Source organism: Sceloporus occidentalis, unplaced genomic scaffold (assembly GCF_023333645.1).
Source record: "Sceloporus occidentalis isolate IW3139 unplaced genomic scaffold, rSceOcc1.0.p SCAF_225, whole genome shotgun sequence".
Taxonomy (NCBI): Eukaryota; Metazoa; Chordata; class Lepidosauria; order Squamata; family Phrynosomatidae; genus Sceloporus; species Sceloporus occidentalis.
Window position 1 is genome coordinate 600150 of NW_028317205.1, and position 18995 is coordinate 619144.

The 18995-nt window shown below is 38.1% G+C and overlaps 1 protein-coding gene across 1 annotated transcript in view; it reads left to right on the forward strand.

Annotated features, from left to right (window-relative positions):
- Positions 1 to 18995, forward strand: part of LOC149276769 (selenocysteine-specific elongation factor-like) — a 68338-nt gene that overhangs the window by 40716 nt on the left and 8627 nt on the right. Inside the window, exon 6 of the mRNA XM_089503301.1 lies at positions 3930 to 4086. Coding sequence (XP_089359427.1) covers positions 3930 to 4086 — 157 coding nt within the window. The remainder of the gene's footprint in view (positions 1 to 3929; positions 4087 to 18995) is intronic.

Genomic DNA, 18995 nt, shown 5'->3' on the forward strand with positions numbered 1-18995 from the left:
CTATTTTTTGGGGGATGATGGCGTGGGTTGCCATCTATGTACCAGCCGGAGGGATGCACTACCCCATAATGCATGTTTTAATAATAGATTTTTTTATTATTCGAGCTAAAAATAAATTTTTGGTGTATTAATCCGAGTGTGGTGGGAACAAAGCAGAGGGGCTTCTTTATTAAAATCCTTTGCTCATATTGTGGTCTAGAATTTCTTGATTAAAATCCCAAAGTGTATCTTGTCGACATTTAAATAAAATAATCAAATTTAGCATTGGCAATAGTGCCCGTCCTTTTACGTGCCCTCCCGGACACCCCCTCAGAATAATTTTTATACCCCTGGTTACCTGTGGACAAACGCAGAGACGCCGGCATAAATCCCTTCCCTTCTTTGATGTCTACCCCTGCCTTTGTTTGGTTATGGCTGAGTGGCATCAGCACGCGAAATTCATTCAATTAATATGCGGAATACCAGCCCCCGTCCTTCGTCTGTTAGGAGAGCGAGACATGTTGACTTACTGAGTTTGAGTCTCCTGCGCAACTCCCATAACGCTTTGTTAGCTTTAGATGCCGGCTGAGAAATATGGGTCAACTAGATGCAGGTCCAAAGTACAGGTTTGTGTTTCAGACAATACAATACTGAACAGCCTCCGAGCAGAGGTGGTAGAGGGTAATACAGTGAGGGTATTAAACATGCATGGGATAGGCATACGGCTCCTGAATCTAAGACGAGACCAACGACTGATTAAGGTCTGAGTCTTTACAGCAGGAGAAATGGACAGAATAGACGGGGGCCGAATGGGACGGATCTGCCAGCATATTCTGTGTTTTTAATGCATATTCAAGTACATTGAGGTGGAGAAACCCCCCAAGGGAACATGCGGCTTTCGTGTGCATGGTAAAAAAAAAAATACTTATGATTGCTGTAGTGTCCCTTTTAAAAAAAAAAAAAAAAAAGGGTAACTTAGCAACTAATATATTCAAAAACTTACAAAAACAGTTTTTTTGTTATGCCAAGTAAATCTTGTTTTTTTGGGTTGTTGTGCTTTATAAGCCTCAGGATTTGCCCAAATATTACTTGTTCGGCAGGCAAAGCCATTTCAATGTAACAAAAAACACCAAAAACAGAAAGCACCCTTCCAGCCAACTTCTAGAGATTCCTATAAAGTGATAAAATCATAATAAGCGGTTTAAAGATACTATATACGGTATATACAATATATATATATATATATATATATATATATATATAATCTGAGATAATGTGTCTATAGTACTTGAAATAAGATACATTTTATATTTCATTGACTCGAATACTGTAATACAAGACCAGGCCTTTTTCCGTTAGGTCACCGATGTCGGCAAGAGGCCGAGCTCTCTGAACCTTTTCTCCGCTGCACTGTTTGCCGAGCACTCGAACAGGCGTCGGGGGTCAGCCTGTCTGCTATTAACGCCGGCAGCTTTTTGAAGTTTTCTCTCCAAGTTAATAAAGCGGGGCTGTCCTAACCGTTGAGTTCTCCACTCCAGCCATGTTCTCTGATTCCCTTCCAACCCCCTGGCCTGTTAACGTGTTCAATGTTATTTTTAGTACTTGACTTGAGATAATGAATATGATTTGTCATAAGCTCTCTTTTTTTCTTTTTTCTTCTTCCATAGTTAAGCTCGGGGACACTACAATTGTTCTTGTAGATTCTCAGAGTTTAGAATTCAATTATAAAGCGTAGAGATAAAAAAAAAAGAAAAAGATTTTAGCTAAATTGCTGGAAAAGTAATCGCGTCGGTTAGAATTTCATAGGCAGGGTATCCATTTTTAAAACGGGCTTTAGCAAAGGAAAACACAGGCCGGGGTTTGATTGATAGATAACGCTGCTCTGACTTATATCTCCTAGTGCATATGTTTCATATTAACTTATTCTATTGCACCCATAGACTAGATCCTATATAATATTGTCTCCCCAATAGCATTGGTGCACGGGTTTATTTTTATTATTGGTTTTCATTAAGAATATCATCCTCTTTAATTTAGCAGCAAAACCTTAATATATTTTTTGCTTTTTATGCAGAGGCAATAATTTCCGGGTTTTTGTAAGGCAGCAAATCGTGTTTACACATGACAGCTTGTAGCATGATTGAATTAGTTTAAAATAGCTTACATTCTTGGTCAATATTTTTAAAGGTTTCGTGTCATTGGCGTAACAAAAAATGCTGGGGCTCCCCTGGAAGACTTAGGGTGGGGGACCCTAACTCCACCTTCACACACGCACACACACATACTAACACACTTACATGCTTTAACATACTTACACACACTAACACACACGCAATGACATACTAACACTCCCAACCATACTTACACACATATTGTGTCAATAGAAAGCAAGGCTAGATAACTTGCTCAGTTTGACTAACAGGGTTTACTGAAGCCACATACTAAGAAATGATCCCCATACCTGGGATTTCTCTGGGTTTGACCCAGATTCTCGGGGGGAATCGCTGATCTCCCTGGGTCTCCGGGTTGCTTTCCTCTTTCTCCATGCCCGATCCCCAAATATTTTGCTTTTTTAGTCAAGCCCTGCCCCTATGTGTACCTGACCCCGCCCCATATGCAGCTAGCCTTGCCTACACTGGCTGTTAGCCCCACCTATACAAAGGCTAGCCCAGCCCCTCACAAAGCCACTCCCCCCAGAAAAAGGAGCGCTCCAGGTAACCTGAGAAGTTCCCAAGTGTGTCTATCACCCATTCTGTAAAAGGGACATTCTGCTTTTGCCACTTACCAGTTTATAGAGCAAACCCATTACCGGACCATTTTCTTAATGGAGACGCAGAGCACATAGTGTATTATATTTTATCATTTTAATCAAAAAAATACCCTAATATAGACTTGTATAGATAATTTTGGAATTCGTTCACATGTGTCATATGCCCTTTTTAAATTGTGTCCCCTTTTTCTAGGTTAACTTTTGTTTGCAAGCATTCCTTTGTACCGTAAAGCCTTCCAAGACTGACTTATTAAAGTATTCCCCATTCCTACATCAGGGCATTTTGGAATTTTTAGATGCATTTCTATTTTAAACATAATTTCACACAAATGTACGAATGTAAGAACAAAATCGCCTAAAAACGCTTAAAATAAACACTGGGGAAAAATGATTTCTGCCAAATCTAAAAAAAAAATTATTTCTATCAAAATACTGACTCTGAATAGAGCCAAATCTTCAAATAAGGAACACCTGTTATATTTAAGGGGGCCCTTTCATCTCAATACTTGGCTGTCCATCGTCACGCTGGTGTCTTGTACCTTGCAGGTCAATGGGTTAAATAACTAATTCTTCTCAATGTTTTGTCTGGCAGGAACCCCTATTAAAAGAAACCGAAATAGAAAAAATAAAGACTCTGTAAAAAAAATACATCCATATACAGCACTTTGCGAGCAGCACAAAGCATTGTGGGAATACCCGCCACCATACCCATATAGGACCTTAAGGACTGCTCCTGTGGTCTACACATAAGCATGCCAGGGAACGCACCTGGACAGGTTACTTGTAGCGCTCCCTTTTCTGTGGGAGTGGCTTTATGAGGGGGAGGGGCTAGCGATATGTGGTGCCGGGCTGTGCCCAGAGTGCCCATTGGGGAAAGGAAAGTGGGTAGGTGTCAGAGGACAATGGCATTGACCACCGCTTCCGTGCCCAGAGAAAGAATAAGTTGACCCAGGGAAGCAGGGCTTCCCCCGGAGACTCCAGGTCCAACCCAGCGAGTTCCTGGTTATGCACATAAACTGCTACATATTACATAGGTTTATCCAGGGTAGCGGGCAGTAGAATTAGGATTCTGTAAAGTGGAAGGTCCAAAAGAAGCTTTTTTTTTATGGTCTACTGGAAAAATGTGCAGCACTTCGTGGTATTTAATCATTGCATGTTAACCAGATCACCTGTCTTGCAGATAAATGACGATTATAGCGTGATTGGACGTTCCTTATTTAAAAAGGAGACGAATATCCAGCTGTTTGTTGGACTGAAGGTGAGACTGTCTACCGGAGAGGACGGGGTGATCGAAGGAAGCTTCGGGCAGAGCGGCAAGTTTAAAATCCGAATTCCCAGTGAGTAACATTTCCTTTGGTCTCTTTTTACAATAATCAAGCGTTATGTGAATTTTGGGTATTGGCACCCTCAGTGTCATTGCATTCGTTTTAATAGAGGTTATCAAAACGAACCAATCCTGCAATGGTAATTCTAATACTTTAATATGAATTTTCTACCTAAAACATCGCATTAATGATACGGCTCTTAACCGGTCCTTAGAATCATTCTTAGGGACAACAATTTTTTGTATTGACTGCTAACCAACAGTACCTGACCAGTGCAATTCCCCTTTTACCTGGATCATTTAATTTATTGTTAACTTTAAACAAAATCCTCAAAGTTAAAAAAAAAAATCAAAAATAAATGAGTATAATTGTGTGTGTGTATATATATATATAGATATATATATTTTTTCTATTTTTTTTTTTATTTTTTTTTATATATTACCAACAATTCCGGCAGAGCTTCTCACACTCCATACATTCAAAGGGTCTGACAAAACTAGAACTGACAGACTAAGACAAACCAGTACATTAGGTAAAAAGGGCTCGGCCTGCAAGCTTACAATCTAATCTTTATAAAATCTTTATTTCTTATTATACTGTTTTGTTTTGTTAACTTCTTAAATATTTTTTTTTATTGTCATCGGTACAATTAGTACTTTTTTATTTTTTTATTTTTTTTTTACATAGTTTTGAATTTGTTCTGATTCCTTGTCCTAGTCCTATACATAGTTGGGAAGGAATCACCCGGTAAACCTCCTCGGCTCGGCTTTGAGCCTAGCTCATCTTACACATAAATCCAAAATATCATAATTTTATCATAACCATTTGATACATAATAACAAAAAAGGTTACGTGAAAACGTCTCTTGCTTGGTATCCTTCCAAGCATCGGGGGGGGGGGGGGGCTCCTGGCTCGATGCAGAAGAAGAGGGATCTGCTGTTTTAATCGAACGAGGTACCACTTAATGTTGGGGGTCACGGAGGGGAAGTTTAGACTATTAGAGGGGGGTTTTACTTCGACTCTGTTTTGACTTTCGTGGCCTGTGTTTATTTTCAATGCTGTTTTAACATTTAAAACAAGATGGGAGGTTAAAGGGGGGGTAAGATTCACAATGACACAGCTCATGTGAACTATAGTTCACATTCCTTTGCCAGGTCAGCGTTGCTTTCTTAATGTGCCTGCATCCTGTTCGTGGTTTTTCTCTCTCTCTCTTTTTTTTTTTTGTTTAATTTCATTAAAAGCAACTGATCAGATTCCTTTATCCCACAAACTTTCAGCGTCTTACCCTTCAGATCACTTCCATAAAGAATTTAAGTAAACTTTTTTTTTTTTCCCCCTCCTGGCTCCCTTTGATCGCTGGGGATGCCATAGAAGGCTTAATCTACACACGCTGAGTATGTTTGCGGTCCTACCAGAACATTAGTGAACAGGCATTTCCTCTCTCGCTAACCGTTATGTATGATTCGTGACCCTGTGAATTCGGAATACGGCTCTGCAGACTGTCAGAGGATGTGATTTTTTGTTTTGTTTTTTTTTCTTCTAATGCAACAAATTTTGAACTTCATTCTGATCTGGAAATGGTTTTCGTTTCCACATTAAGTCCGATTTCTTCTTGCGCGAAACTTACATTTCCTATAGGAGTAATTAACATAATATCTTACATTACATTTTATTTATTGGGCGTTATCAGATTCAGTCGCACAACAAAGAGTAAAAAACAAAAAAAAAAAATCATTTTAGGGAGTCTCAATCGATGACTAAATTTCATTAAAATACCAACCAAACCTGGCCATATTCTGAGCCATAAATGCTTAACAAATCGTTTTGTTCATACTGATAATGGATAACAATCCCAGTTAGTGCCTATTTGCTCTCTGATTTGTTATAGTTAAAGGGGCATTCCAGCCATCATATGCACTTAATAATAATAATAACAATAATAATAATAATATTAATAATAATAATCATCTCCTTGCACATGATATACTTAATGTCAGTGGACTACAGCTCTGGCTCATTGAACACCCCAGACGGGGGTCTTAACGAGACCCCTGTGCACATCCCTTGCCACTGATTGGCTGCTTTAGGTTAATAAACTTTATCTTTTTGTCTTTGCAGCTTTAAACAATGTATAAGAAAGTACTTACAGTATACTTCCATACACATTCATTGCTCGGGGGGCTCCCTAGAATATCGGAGCGTCCCTTTAACATCGCTGTCCATTACATCTGGCGCTTTACAAAGTAACAAGGATTGTCTATAAGGGACTTTAGGTCTCCAGAACTGACTTGGAACTTCATGATGAGCTAGGACAGGGTGTTTCGAAATATCTTTCCAGATTATAAAGTATCTAAATAAAACATTTTATTGAAATAACATTGAAGTGTAGGTCAATAAGAAAACATATAAAGCCCTGGAGTAATGACTTTAAGTCTTGTTTGCAAGCCAGAGTAAATGAGCTGGTATTCCACCCACCCTTACAATATTAGACAGTAAATCTTATTTCATTTATGCTGCAAAGTTTGTTTAGCTGGTTTAATACAAGATTCAAATAAAGGTTTATATACAGTTGGCCCGTGATGTGCTTTTTCCATGCTGTGGACTGTGAATTGCAAAAAAAAAAAAGTGTAAGTAAAGTATTACGTGGGGTTTGGACAATTCCATAGAACAAGAAAGCTCCTAAAATCCTGCCGCCGGAACCTTTTTTCGGTGAGTGGGGGGGATATTTAATACCAGTCTCAGCAGATAAACTCATTTCTGGGCTATTGAAAAATGAAGATGGCTCCAAAGATTGTCTGTCTGGCGCTTAAATTATGCATGAATGTGTCCAGCGCTGCTCTATGTGCATTACACTTTAATATAATGAATGTAAAGATAATCGTGCTTCTGGAAGGGAAGTGTAGGTATTTTTTTTTTTTCCATGTTAAAGTTACTCTCGATACCCAACATACCCTGTGTACAATAAGTCATCAGCATACAATGTTAAACATTTTTTTATTACGTCTGATGTCTTAGCAACCTTCAATCAATGAACTCTTTACTGACTGCTGGTTCTCAGTTCCAACGATTGTCTCTTTACCAATATAATGTAATTTGTTTTAACAACGTCTCAAGCTAAGCTTGTTAATACAGTTGAATAAACTAGACTGGAGGGCTGGCAATGAGGGCACGGGGGTGTAAATGCCCTCTGAGTTGCCCTGATTTGCAGAAGTTTTTGAACCTTTCCCTCAGTCGTTATTGTGCGTTTAACCTGCAATTCAACATAGAGCCACCAGGGAGTAATAAAGACTTTAAGAAATATTTAGTCGGCGACTAAATCCTTCCTGTGTTCCTTTTATGTGGTTTTTATACATTCTGTTTCTTTTAGTCTATTATTTAATAAGACTGGATACTAAGCTTTGGGCATGCTGTCTTCTAAATGTGCTTTTGGCTGCTTTGTTGATGGGTGTCCTGCTGAAGTGGCCTCATGGGCTAAATATTACCTGTCCTCTTCTTATGAACAAATAGCAATATTTTTTTTCTCTTTCAATAATGTTATACCATTTTGTCAGGATCAGATTTTATCTCAGCTTTGTGACGATTCATACTAATCATAAAATCATCTGGGTAATAATAATTAAGTTTTATAACTCCTATAATCCAGGTTTCAAAGTAGTGTAAATGGAGAATGCAAGGACTCAAATAATTAAAGCCCAAAGGTATGGTGGTGGACTGAATATATGGGCGGAATGCTCTTTGTTGTAACATGAAGGCTTTTGGCCTCTCGTGCGGAAAAGCCCTATTGTAACTTGCCCATGGATAAGTAAGATGGATATGATTGCCCTGCACAGGATCAAACACTTCTCAAGCAGAATCTGGTTGTACAAATTGTCTCCGCCGCAGAGTTAAGATAGTATGACACAAAAGCAGATAACTTCATTAGAGGGCTGTTGAACCACTTTATGGACATCATCCCTCAGTGTTCTGAAACCACTTTCTGACTGCAGTAATTTAACGTTATTGATTGCGAAACCAAATAGATATTCCCTCTGCTCCAGAGTTAAGAGGGGAAGCTCAAGCAAACTGTCAGCTCTAACCTTCCTTATCAATTTAATACCAAACCATCATATTACCCTTTAAGAAAATCTATTGGATCTCAATAAGCATAAGTGCATAAGAGCTCACTCCCCCCCAAAAAAATGGAACAAGAAAACCTTCTTCATCTTCCTCTTTGGCTTTTTGTAACCATTAGACTATCCAGATAGTGGTCTACAGACGACAACAAAGAGATCTCTTTCTGACAGGCATACCTGTAGTCTATTGTTACATTGTTATTGTCTACTGAAGAACCTCCAACATATTCCATCAGGCTGTGTAAAGGGACCATATTTTCAGTACTGAATATAGGAGGAACCAGTCGATGTTTCTATCAAAGATTGGCTTCCAAGGCTGGATTCTCCAGGCCAGGTTTGTCCCTCGGGCGTCAGGTTTTTGCAGGAGCAGCTGGAGATAAAAAGGAAGGTGCCCTATCGGTAGCTCCACCCAATGTAACCACAACTCCACCCATTCCCACTCATGGCCAAGCTCCTCCCATTTCAACCTGTGCAGTTTATAAAGCCTGCAAAAGAAAACAAATTAAACTAGTAAAACATCTCATACAAGGTGGTTTATTGACACACTACCCAGTGAGATAAAAACTAACCACAGAAATTATACCCTAATTTATGTATATATATATATATATATATAAATTAGACTTTTTAGATCACATTGTGAAGTCATGACAAATAAAAAACCACACCTGTTATATGCCTTCATATAGACCCAATAATTCTAGCTCCAAACAATAAAAAGAGCAGACTAGACATCAATTTCTTCTTTAAATGTAGCCAAATCCGCACATCTATGATGCTATTTATTTAAGTGCGAGAGGAGAGCTAAAACACTTGTCTTACGCTAATCTTCATAACGGCAGTTGGCAGTGCTAGACATCCCATGGCTGCTGTTGACAAACGATCGTATAATTGTTTAGAAGAGGCCGGTGCATGAAGTCAGCCAGCAGGCCGGTCCCGCGGGAGGACTATTTTCTTGCATGGTCTAGCAGCTGAGGTTGCTTGGCTCTAGAACATCATTTGCCAGGTGTGGCCCTTCCTGGTTTCCCCATAGACTCCAGCAGATGTTGTCCTGCACCTGCCATCTTCAGACCAAAGTCCTTGCCCTCCTCTGCCCTCCCGGTTCCTGTTCACCTTTGTCATCGAGTCACTAGCCAAGCATTTGAAAAACATCAATATTGGTTGGTGGTGTTAATAGCACCAATTGAGATAATTTCAGGAAATGGTTCTTGCAATTCTTTGGGTAGACTGTGTCCTGCAGCATTCTCTCAACAGCAAACATTTGGCTTTAAAAAAACAAAAAAAATAATACGTTGTGCTGAAAATTCCAGGAGTTTCTTTAGCAACATTTGCAAACCAGATAGTATATTACTTAAGTTATGTTTAATTGTTTCCTGATGGCAATAACTGCCGTAAGAAGAAAACATTCCAACTACCTTGTGTTCTAATGCTTTCCATTTTTTATCGTATGACAAAAAAACAAACCAAAAAAACATAAAATCTTGGACCGCACTCGCTTATTTAGGTTATAATTCAGAAAATGCCTTTTTTTTTTCTTATTTTCAAAATATTTAACCCATTATAATATCAACCGTATTTAACATTATGTAATAATGCTGCTACAAAAATGAAGGTATTTCATTAAGATTTCTTTGTATTTTATATACAATTTTTGTTGCAGCTTTTAGCATAAATAAATTCATTAATATAAACTACATACATCTTGGTTGTCAATCAGTGTGATCGTTTTGAAGATATATAGTTTGAAAGTTCAACTTACTTGAGCTGTGACCGGAAGCAGTTGGTGGCAGGGCCAGCATTATGTGATCAATTTCACCACTCTCTTCTCACCCCCCCCGTACCCTCAAAAAGGCTGCCTGAGCCAATCAGCAACATCCAGCAACCCAACGATAGGTAACAGATAACACAACGGGGAGGAAAATTTAGTAATTGATACCATTTATTGGGCCAAACACGTGATAATTCTGTATGAAGAGACATTCATTTCAAGGTCACAAAATCTAATATAAAATGATCTGTTTCTATTGGTTGAATAAAGACGAAATACTCAAAAAGAGTGAATAATAATGGCGCAGATCCTGAAAAAAAGTTTATATAACTTTCCCAATGGTATAATTATCATTTGTATTTCTATTACATATATATGCTGTAAAAAGCAATGACATAGGTACAATTATCATTATTATTTATTGATTTATATAATCATCATCATCATCTGCAGCGCTCAACAATATAACTATTTAGTGTATAGAACTGCGCAGATCCGCTTTCATTTTAGGTCTTGTAAGTTTGTAACAAGTATCCTTGCGTTCTACATCTTGGCACAACTTTCCATCCCCGGAAGAGTTAACTCTTTGGTCCTCGTGGCCAGAATACATGACAGCCCCTATTTAGATTACAGCATTAAGTGTTTCTTTGGTTCTCGAGTGACAATAGCACTTCTGTATGTAATGCCGAGCGATAAGAGCTCGCTTGGCACCCCACGTAGCCTCCATTGTATTATGATTTCACTCGAGAGTATCAGACTGCAGTGCAAACAGCGAGATCCATACAGGTTACAATAACTTCACAACATGAGCGCTCTCATCTCTGCCACTCCTCAGCAAAGTGTCTCCTCTGGCAGGCTGAATACCATGACCTGTATGTTGATACTTTAGTCTAGCGAGCCTCTCTAATTAAAGCTGTCTGACTTAATCCGAAAACTGCAATTTTGCTGCAGTCGGAGAGAGGTCTTGTTCGGTCCTTATTTATAGAATACGGTACATCAGAACTTTCTCTGACCCCTGCTCGGTTGTAAATATACAGAGGAGAGGTCTAAGGGAAAGCGTCCTGGATAGCTTTGGGTCTTTCTTTAATAAGTGTGGGATTGATGTCTTTCACAGTTCAAGGGTTAGGTAAACAGCAGGCGTAGGGTTCAAGGCTCTCCATGCTTGGCTGTTTATTTATATGGATCTAAAAAGGTTAGGGTAGTCTCCCTGACATCTCCAGGGAGGGTTCCTGACCAGGCTATAACCTTCCTCTCCCCTTCTAGACCACCGATTTGTTGGTACCACTTTCCCAACAAAGGTGGAATATTCATTTCGGTGTCCCATCTCTCTGCCGACAAAATTTAATTTTTTTTAATATTATTTCTGCCTGCGGAATAATCCCTTATTAAATGTAGATTGGAGGCACCTCTTACGGACATCGCAATCTCTACCTTATTGAACAACGCCGCATGAATACTTTTGCAAAATAAAAAAATTATAACCGCGTTTTTAAACACCAAAGCATCTGCTGTGGATTAAAAAAAAAAAGAAGAAAAAAAAGAAAAAATAATAGATATAAAATATAAAAAAAAATTCCCCGACCTTTCAAAGCAGCCCTGCACTTAATAGAAACTTATATTTGTAAGCTAATGCAATCACTTATCCGTAAAGATAAGGCCTCCCTATTCCCTTTCCTCTCCTTGTTCATGCTATCGCGTGAATACTGATAACATGGAACAAAAGGAGCAAGTTGTTCTCAGAAGAGAGCACATATAATATTTCCTAAATATTTTCTTGTCTTAGGGATGGGGGGAATCTTAAAAAGAAGCGTTTTTTTTTTTTCTTTCTTTCTTTTGCGGTTTCCTGTGAATGCTGTATCTGCGAGTATCATCTCGTGAAACAAAACGGAATATTAAACCTCGCTTCTAAACTGCCATTCGTGGCAGTTGCTGATAGCAGTAGAAAAAGTTTTATTTATTTTTTATATTTTTTTTTATATTTTTTTTCACTTTATACTTCTGGGTTTTTTTTGTGTTTTTTTTTTTTTTTAAATATTCATTTCGGAGGCACTGTGAAGATATAAAAACAAATTAAACAAAATATTATTCTAAATAGAGTTACTTTAATTTGATTTCTTAGAGAGATTTAAAGACGATGAAATACATTGCGGAATATCTGCACGGAGATCACTGGGCATTCCGAGATCCATTAATAGAAGATATTCTCAACGCCAAACTATATTTGAACAAACCGGCCCAAAAAATATATGGATGTTCGACAATAGAATATAAAGACATGTTTTCACAGAGTTTAATTGCTTTTCTAGTATATATTATACGTTTAAACCGTAAATATGTAGATTAAAGGCTACTGTTGTTTTGGGTACAAAAGAAAATTATCAGGTATATGTTAAAATGCAGCTTTGTCTGTTTGTTTTTTTTTACATTTGTCTGTTATTTAACATTTGTATCGTTTTTTTTTACTTTTAATATATTTATTTTTAACAAGTATTCATACAATTTATCCAAAACAATATTATCTACATTAAAATGCTATGTACTTGTAACTAACGTATATAATGCTAGGTCTCCTTTGCTCATTCTTACCTAGTATCAGATTATTGTTGTTCAAAAAATCTAATTTGAAAATTCTAATGCAGTCGAAGAACAAAATAAACCAAAATAACATTTTTTATTATGAGATCAAAAACTTTTTTGGCTGTAAAATGTTAAAGAAAGCGCCCATCGTGCCTTCAGTGTTTCATTGGGTTTTAAAGTTTCGCTGTATCTAGCTGCCTGATGGAAATAATATAAAAACAAACCTTGGACCATCACACGACGGGTTAGAGATTTTCTCTTGCCCATTAGATGTGGACTGCTGACATTTTTAAGGTCCACTTTGCCACTTTGAACATATTATTATTATTATTATTATTATAATATCCCCTCGTTATTCCCCAGGAATAATAAGACATAATTTATAGATTCCCTGGAATAAAGCTAAAAACGAATGTTTTTATGTTATTAGCCTTTATCCTTATGGATGTGTATGTTTATTTTCTTTCATGTAGCTCTATGACGAGTTATAAAAAGGAATTTCTGCTTGAAATGCATTAAGTAAAGTGGAATTATAGAACAGCAAACCCCTGACCTTCGGGTGCCTTTCAGAGACCAAAATACATAACCTTTCTAAATGGACGGTAATCCTGTTTTAAAAGTGTCATATAGTGTAGTCCTGCAAGGTTCGGAGATTGCGGAACTGACTTTTTTTTGTACAGAACATAAAGCAAAAACACAAAAATATAATCAATATTGGGAGAAAGAAGGAAAAGCTGCTTGGAAGAAGCGTATAGAAGCTTGAGATAAGGGGCAAGGTAAGGGCCATGCAAACATGTGGTTCTGCTTAATAGAGACCTTGAGTAACACATTCAACACATGGGTGACTCCCGTTGACTGTTAACCTGTCAGACGGGTGCCCATGGGGCGTCTTGCTCACTGACCAGTTCAGTGAAAGAGAAAACAAAAATGGGGGCATCATCTCGCTACACGTGACAAATCAAAAACGAGAAGAGAAAGCTGGGCAAGTATTCACTGAATAGGGATAAGAAGAATTCCATATTTTATTTTCCATCTTGATAAATCCGTATTCGGAAGGCTCTGCCAGGACGTCATCTCTCCATGGTGGCGCAACTTCTGCAAGGAGATGGGGCCAGATGGACCATCTCTCCACTAAAAACGCAACCGCCCGATGGCAACCTGCTCACTCGTTATGAGCAATATATGTAAACGTTCTCTTGATCTTGAAAATTAGAAGTAACTCATCATGTAGAATTTTTCCTCTATTTTTTTTTTTGTAGGGAACGCATAATTGCCACATGAGACAATGACAGTCACTGATTGGTTGTTGCCGTTGAGACCAAAAAAATGTGAAACATTTGTATTGTTTTTGTGTGGTTAAACCTTTAGAGGAAAGACTAAAGTGACAGTTCTGCTGAGGTTTATTTGCGGTTAGTTAATTTTTTGTCTATGTCGCCTTTCAAACACAGAAGGGACATATTTATAGACCAGACACCCGATGCCACAAGTACAAGCAGCTCCGGCCCCATACTTTTTTAAGTAAATGGGAAATTTGAAAGAATAGGTGTTTGAGGGCCACCAAACCGTAATCATGTCCTTTTCAGTGGTACTCGTTTCCTATACTGAATGTTTTTCATCTGGTACAGGTTTCTAATGTCAAATCCAGATGCTAACAAACCAGAAATTACAGAAAAACTGGGAGAAAAAAACCCATCAGCTTTAGTTTTCTAACTTCATATCAACCGCAGAATCTAGAGATTTGTTACATATAAATACCCAACAATAAATAAAATATATACACTACCGTTCAAAAGTTTGGGGTCACTGAGCTGTTTTCATGGAAAACAAAGATATTTCTGGCTGTAACATAATTACAAAAAGGGTTTTCTAACCTTCAATTAGCCTTTTAAACTTAAACTTGGATCAGCGAACACAACGCGCCATCGGAACACAGGAGTGATGGGAGTGATAAACGGCCATTGGAACACAGGAGTGATGGGAGTGATAAAGGGCCCTTGGAACACAGGAGTGTTGAGAGTGATAAAGGGCCGATGGAACACAGGAGTGATGGGAGTGATAAAGGGCCATTGGAACACAGGAGTGATGGGAGTGATAAAGGGCCCTTGGAACACAGGAGTGTTGAGAGTGATAAAGGGCCGATGGAACACAGGAGTGATGGGAGTGATAAAGGGCCATTGGAACACAGAAGTAATGGGAGTGATAAAGGGCCCTTGGAACACAGGAGTGATGGGAGTGATAAAGGGCCATTGGAACACAGGAGTGATGGGAGTGATAAAGGGCCATTGGAACACGAGTGATGGGAGTGATAAAGGGCCTCTGTACACCCATGAAGAGATTCTATTAAAATCAGCGGTTTCCAGCTACAATAGTCATTTACATCATTAACCCCGTCTGCGCTGGATTTCAGATCCATTTTATTTTATAGGGGAAAATTTGTTCTTCTTTCTAAAACAAAAATGTCTAAGTGACCCCAAAATTTTGAACAGTAGTGTAGTTTAACGTTTATTATTATTATTCTTTAAATTGCGTAATTTATAAGATATACATATTTAAAAGCACTTTAAAAAAAGAGAAAAGATTAAAACTATCTAGCACCGATTCTTTTGTGTCTATTTTTTTCTAATTTTCTTTCCTCCCAAGGAGTATTGTCGGTTACTAAACCTTTCACTTAGCTAAATTTATTAAACTGCCTATAGCTTGTATTTTATTATTTATTGTTTTATATAGCGCCATCAAATTTTATTTGTTTTTGGTATTATTATTATTAAGTTTGCCATATGCAAGGAAATAATGTATCTGTATTTGCATTTGTAGAATTGGTACATTTGGTGTAAGATTTATATATATATATATATATATAAATATAATATAATATCTCCCTGTGAAATGTGTTGGCCAAAAGGTTGTCTTGGCCTCCACGGTCCTCCACACTTTTTAAATTTATATTATAAATATACCCAGGTATGTCAATCAAAACAGTCGCAATATTACTTATTATTTTATTACGAACAGAAGCCGAATAAAACCCTTAAATAAATTAGCCTTTTCTTATCCGGCAGTTTTCATGAATGTGTGCCTACAGTACGCCGTAGAGTTAAAGGGATGCCCTAGCACAATATACAATAAGTTGTCTGTTTAGTTCTATTTTCCCCGATTTCCCCGGAGCTTTAAATCAAACGCAGTTGTAAAATCATTTTCCACGATATAAGTAAATCCCTCTCTTTAACCTTTTCTTGATACTACATTTCACCTCTGCGCGTTTCTGCTTCCCAAACACCGAGCCGAGGGTCAATTCTTGCGAGCTATACGTTTGCTTATACAAGGGCAGCCGAAGGGCATCCCCGATCTGTTATGGCTTTTCCGAGAGAAAACAAGCAGTTCTCCCAACTTCCACGTTTTCATCCGTTTCTATAGCATTTCTTCGTTCCGCGTATTTGCTTTTTCTGGACATCAAAAATAAGCACGCGGGAGCATCGTGTGGGAATGGGAGTTTTCGGCGCTCCTTAGAGGTAGTGGGAAAATTGTTGAGGTCTGAGACACTAATTAGCAGGCATTTGGCGCTTGACCTTTCTTTATCTAAAAACTGCCCTTTTCTGACAGCCAAGTCTAAATGTGGCAAGAAGCTGATGTCTGCCCCGGCCGAAGGAGTGCTGCGGAGGCCGTAGTCGTCATTGCCACTTTTTGATGGGAATAAGTGGATTTGTAGACATGAGTTCACGCCGTAGACTCACCAGAGGAAGTGAAGGAACAAGGGAGTCTTGGCTCGAGGGTAGAAAGTGGACTTCTTACATCTGACAAGCAAATAATTGGCCTTCTGTGCTAAAAGGGACAGCGCTTAATTTGATTTCTGTGAACCCTCTCCTATAAGCCCCTTCCAAAGAGCCCGAGCTGCCCCTGCATTGGGAATATATTAGCAGACTTTAACCCTTTACTTTCTAATTAAGATCTCAACGTACCTTTCACTTGATGCATTTAACGTAAAGAAAAAAAGTCTTTTTTTTTTTATATATATACGATGTATATATTATTTTTAATTAAAATGCTTCTATTTTTAATATTTAAATTTTTAAGTTGAAACCAGTAACGGTATTTTGGTGCACAATGGTATTTAGGGCATTGACCGGTAACGTCACACTTTTAATCTCATGCCGACATTATTTTAAAAAACGCCCTAAAAATGCTTTATAATGTATTAAAGCCAATGTATTCCCATTTATCTGGTGGGTGCAGATCAACCAGATCTAGATTTAGAGATCTGGGACGGCCAGCCGGATCCCTGGCCCATACTTGATTTACTCCGTGGGTACAAAATATGTTCTGTGATCAATAAACGTTACTTGTCATCTATGCAGGGCCTTTTCTTCCCGTGGCCAAGTCATCTCCTTCTCGACGGGCCATCTGTACTTTCTTTGTAGGCGCCTCTCCCCGGGGCACAAACTTGGTTCACATTCTTAATCACAAATGTAAAAACTTTTTTGTTAAGTAAAACTTCCTCCTTCCGTTTTTTATACTCCGTTGGGTCTGCCTTTGTCCACGCAGTCTGTATAGGATCTCTTTTATTTTTAGTCCCAAACAGTTTTGTTTTTTTAATTCAAGTCTTCAACTCTTGATGACCCACAGAGTTCCTATCTAGAAGGTTCGTTCTGCGTTTTAATTCCCCCCCCCATTTTTTTTTTACATTCCAATATTATTTTCCGAAAGCAAGGGTCATTGGAAAATGGAGGAAATCCACAAAAAAGTTCCATTAACTGGAGAAAGACATCGAAACTTTGGTCAGCCAGGAGTATATAGGTGAGCTCTGGCTACATTCATCATATCCAAAAGTATGGATTTCTATGCATCTAATTTTTAATCCAGAGGTTCCTGTCTCACAACTCTGTCCATAGGCGTCACGTATCTCGGTGTCTTACTCCCTACTCCATTAATATGAAGGGCTGGGACCCTTAGGTCACTTTTTGTGTATTTTCCGAACTGCGAACTGATACAGCAATCAGGACGCAGCCAGCTCTTCTCATTAAATTGCTGCCTTCCGATTCTTTTGTTCACCTCCATTATTTTCCGAGGGAGGTTTTTTTTTTTTTCTTTCTTGCAAAGCATAAAGATGGCATTTTTTAATATGCAGAAATAAAAAGCAAAAAGGTAAAAGACTGTACTTGGTCAATAAGCCTTTTTATGTAGCCTGTTATCTGAGTTTTCTGCTCTAAGTATTTTAATTGAAGATTAAATACAGTTAAAGTGTATGTACAAATTTAGGTAGTATTTAAAGTGGAACTTAATAAAAGGTTCCGAATGGAATGCTTGTACTGTAATTTTTTTCTTTTGTTAATACCGTCACACGTTTAATTTAAATTAACCTCTTCATTAAGGCTCACTGGACCCAGAATCCTCTGATTTGAGCTTTAGAATAATGAGGGTTCCGCAGGAAAAAAGAAAATCTTTGCTGACCTTTATTCTGTTACCATACGATTGTAGAGGAACTCACAAATAAACTCAACTTTGGTACCCCCATTTCTCGGCACAGAGCCTTTTCTATGGATTTTTGGGCCATTTTAGGAGTCGCCATGAGGGATGCCAGCTAGACACATCTACAGATGGGCTAGGAATTCAATAAATGTGATTCATGACTGGTTGTGGATGAAGGCAAACCAGACCCGTTCAATATGGAGGCCACCAAGAAGTCACTGGGGACTATTTGGCAATTCATTTTTTTTTAGAATAGGGTTATGTGGTATAGCAAGAATTTTGCCAGTGATCTAACCACAGCAAGTCAGAGACGGTACAGCTTCGGAGGATCGTGGAGCTCTGTACCCCACAGTGTCTCAGGTCACCCTATCTCTAGTCATTGGAGGGTGCTATAATATGATGGCCTATACCGTAACCATCAATCCCTGCCATGATTCAACCATACGCTAAAAAGATCTGCTTAATCTAAGAAACTGTACTCCAGACCAGTATTCTCTTCTGCATCAATTACCAGGATAGACCTTTAAAAAGAAGCTAAATGGCCAAAACGCAAGAAAACAAACATTTTGTAAAAAGAGCCTTGAAAACGTATGAATATTAAAATGAGAGAAAAAAAATAAAAAAAGACAGAATACATAATCCTGAAAATTGGCGGACGCAATCAAAGAAAGCAATTCAATGGTTAAAAACCATAAAAAGCTAAATGTAAAAATGTCAAAGATTTAAAGAGGTTTAAAAACTTAACATATAACTTTTTTAGGATAAATAAAATCCCAAGTAATTACGAAGGCGTTGTATATTATATTACTCTGAAAACCCGGTAAATTAGGCTTTTCCTAACTTTGCGCCACGTAAGGTTTGTTTTTGCGTTTAGAAGAACCTCCCATCGGAATTTCCTTTTTTCATAGAGAGCATGGCAGGGCTCAGTACTAATGCTGGGGTAACGGATTTATTATTCTATCTAATTTATTTACACAGCTTCAGTTGCTGTGAATTATAGG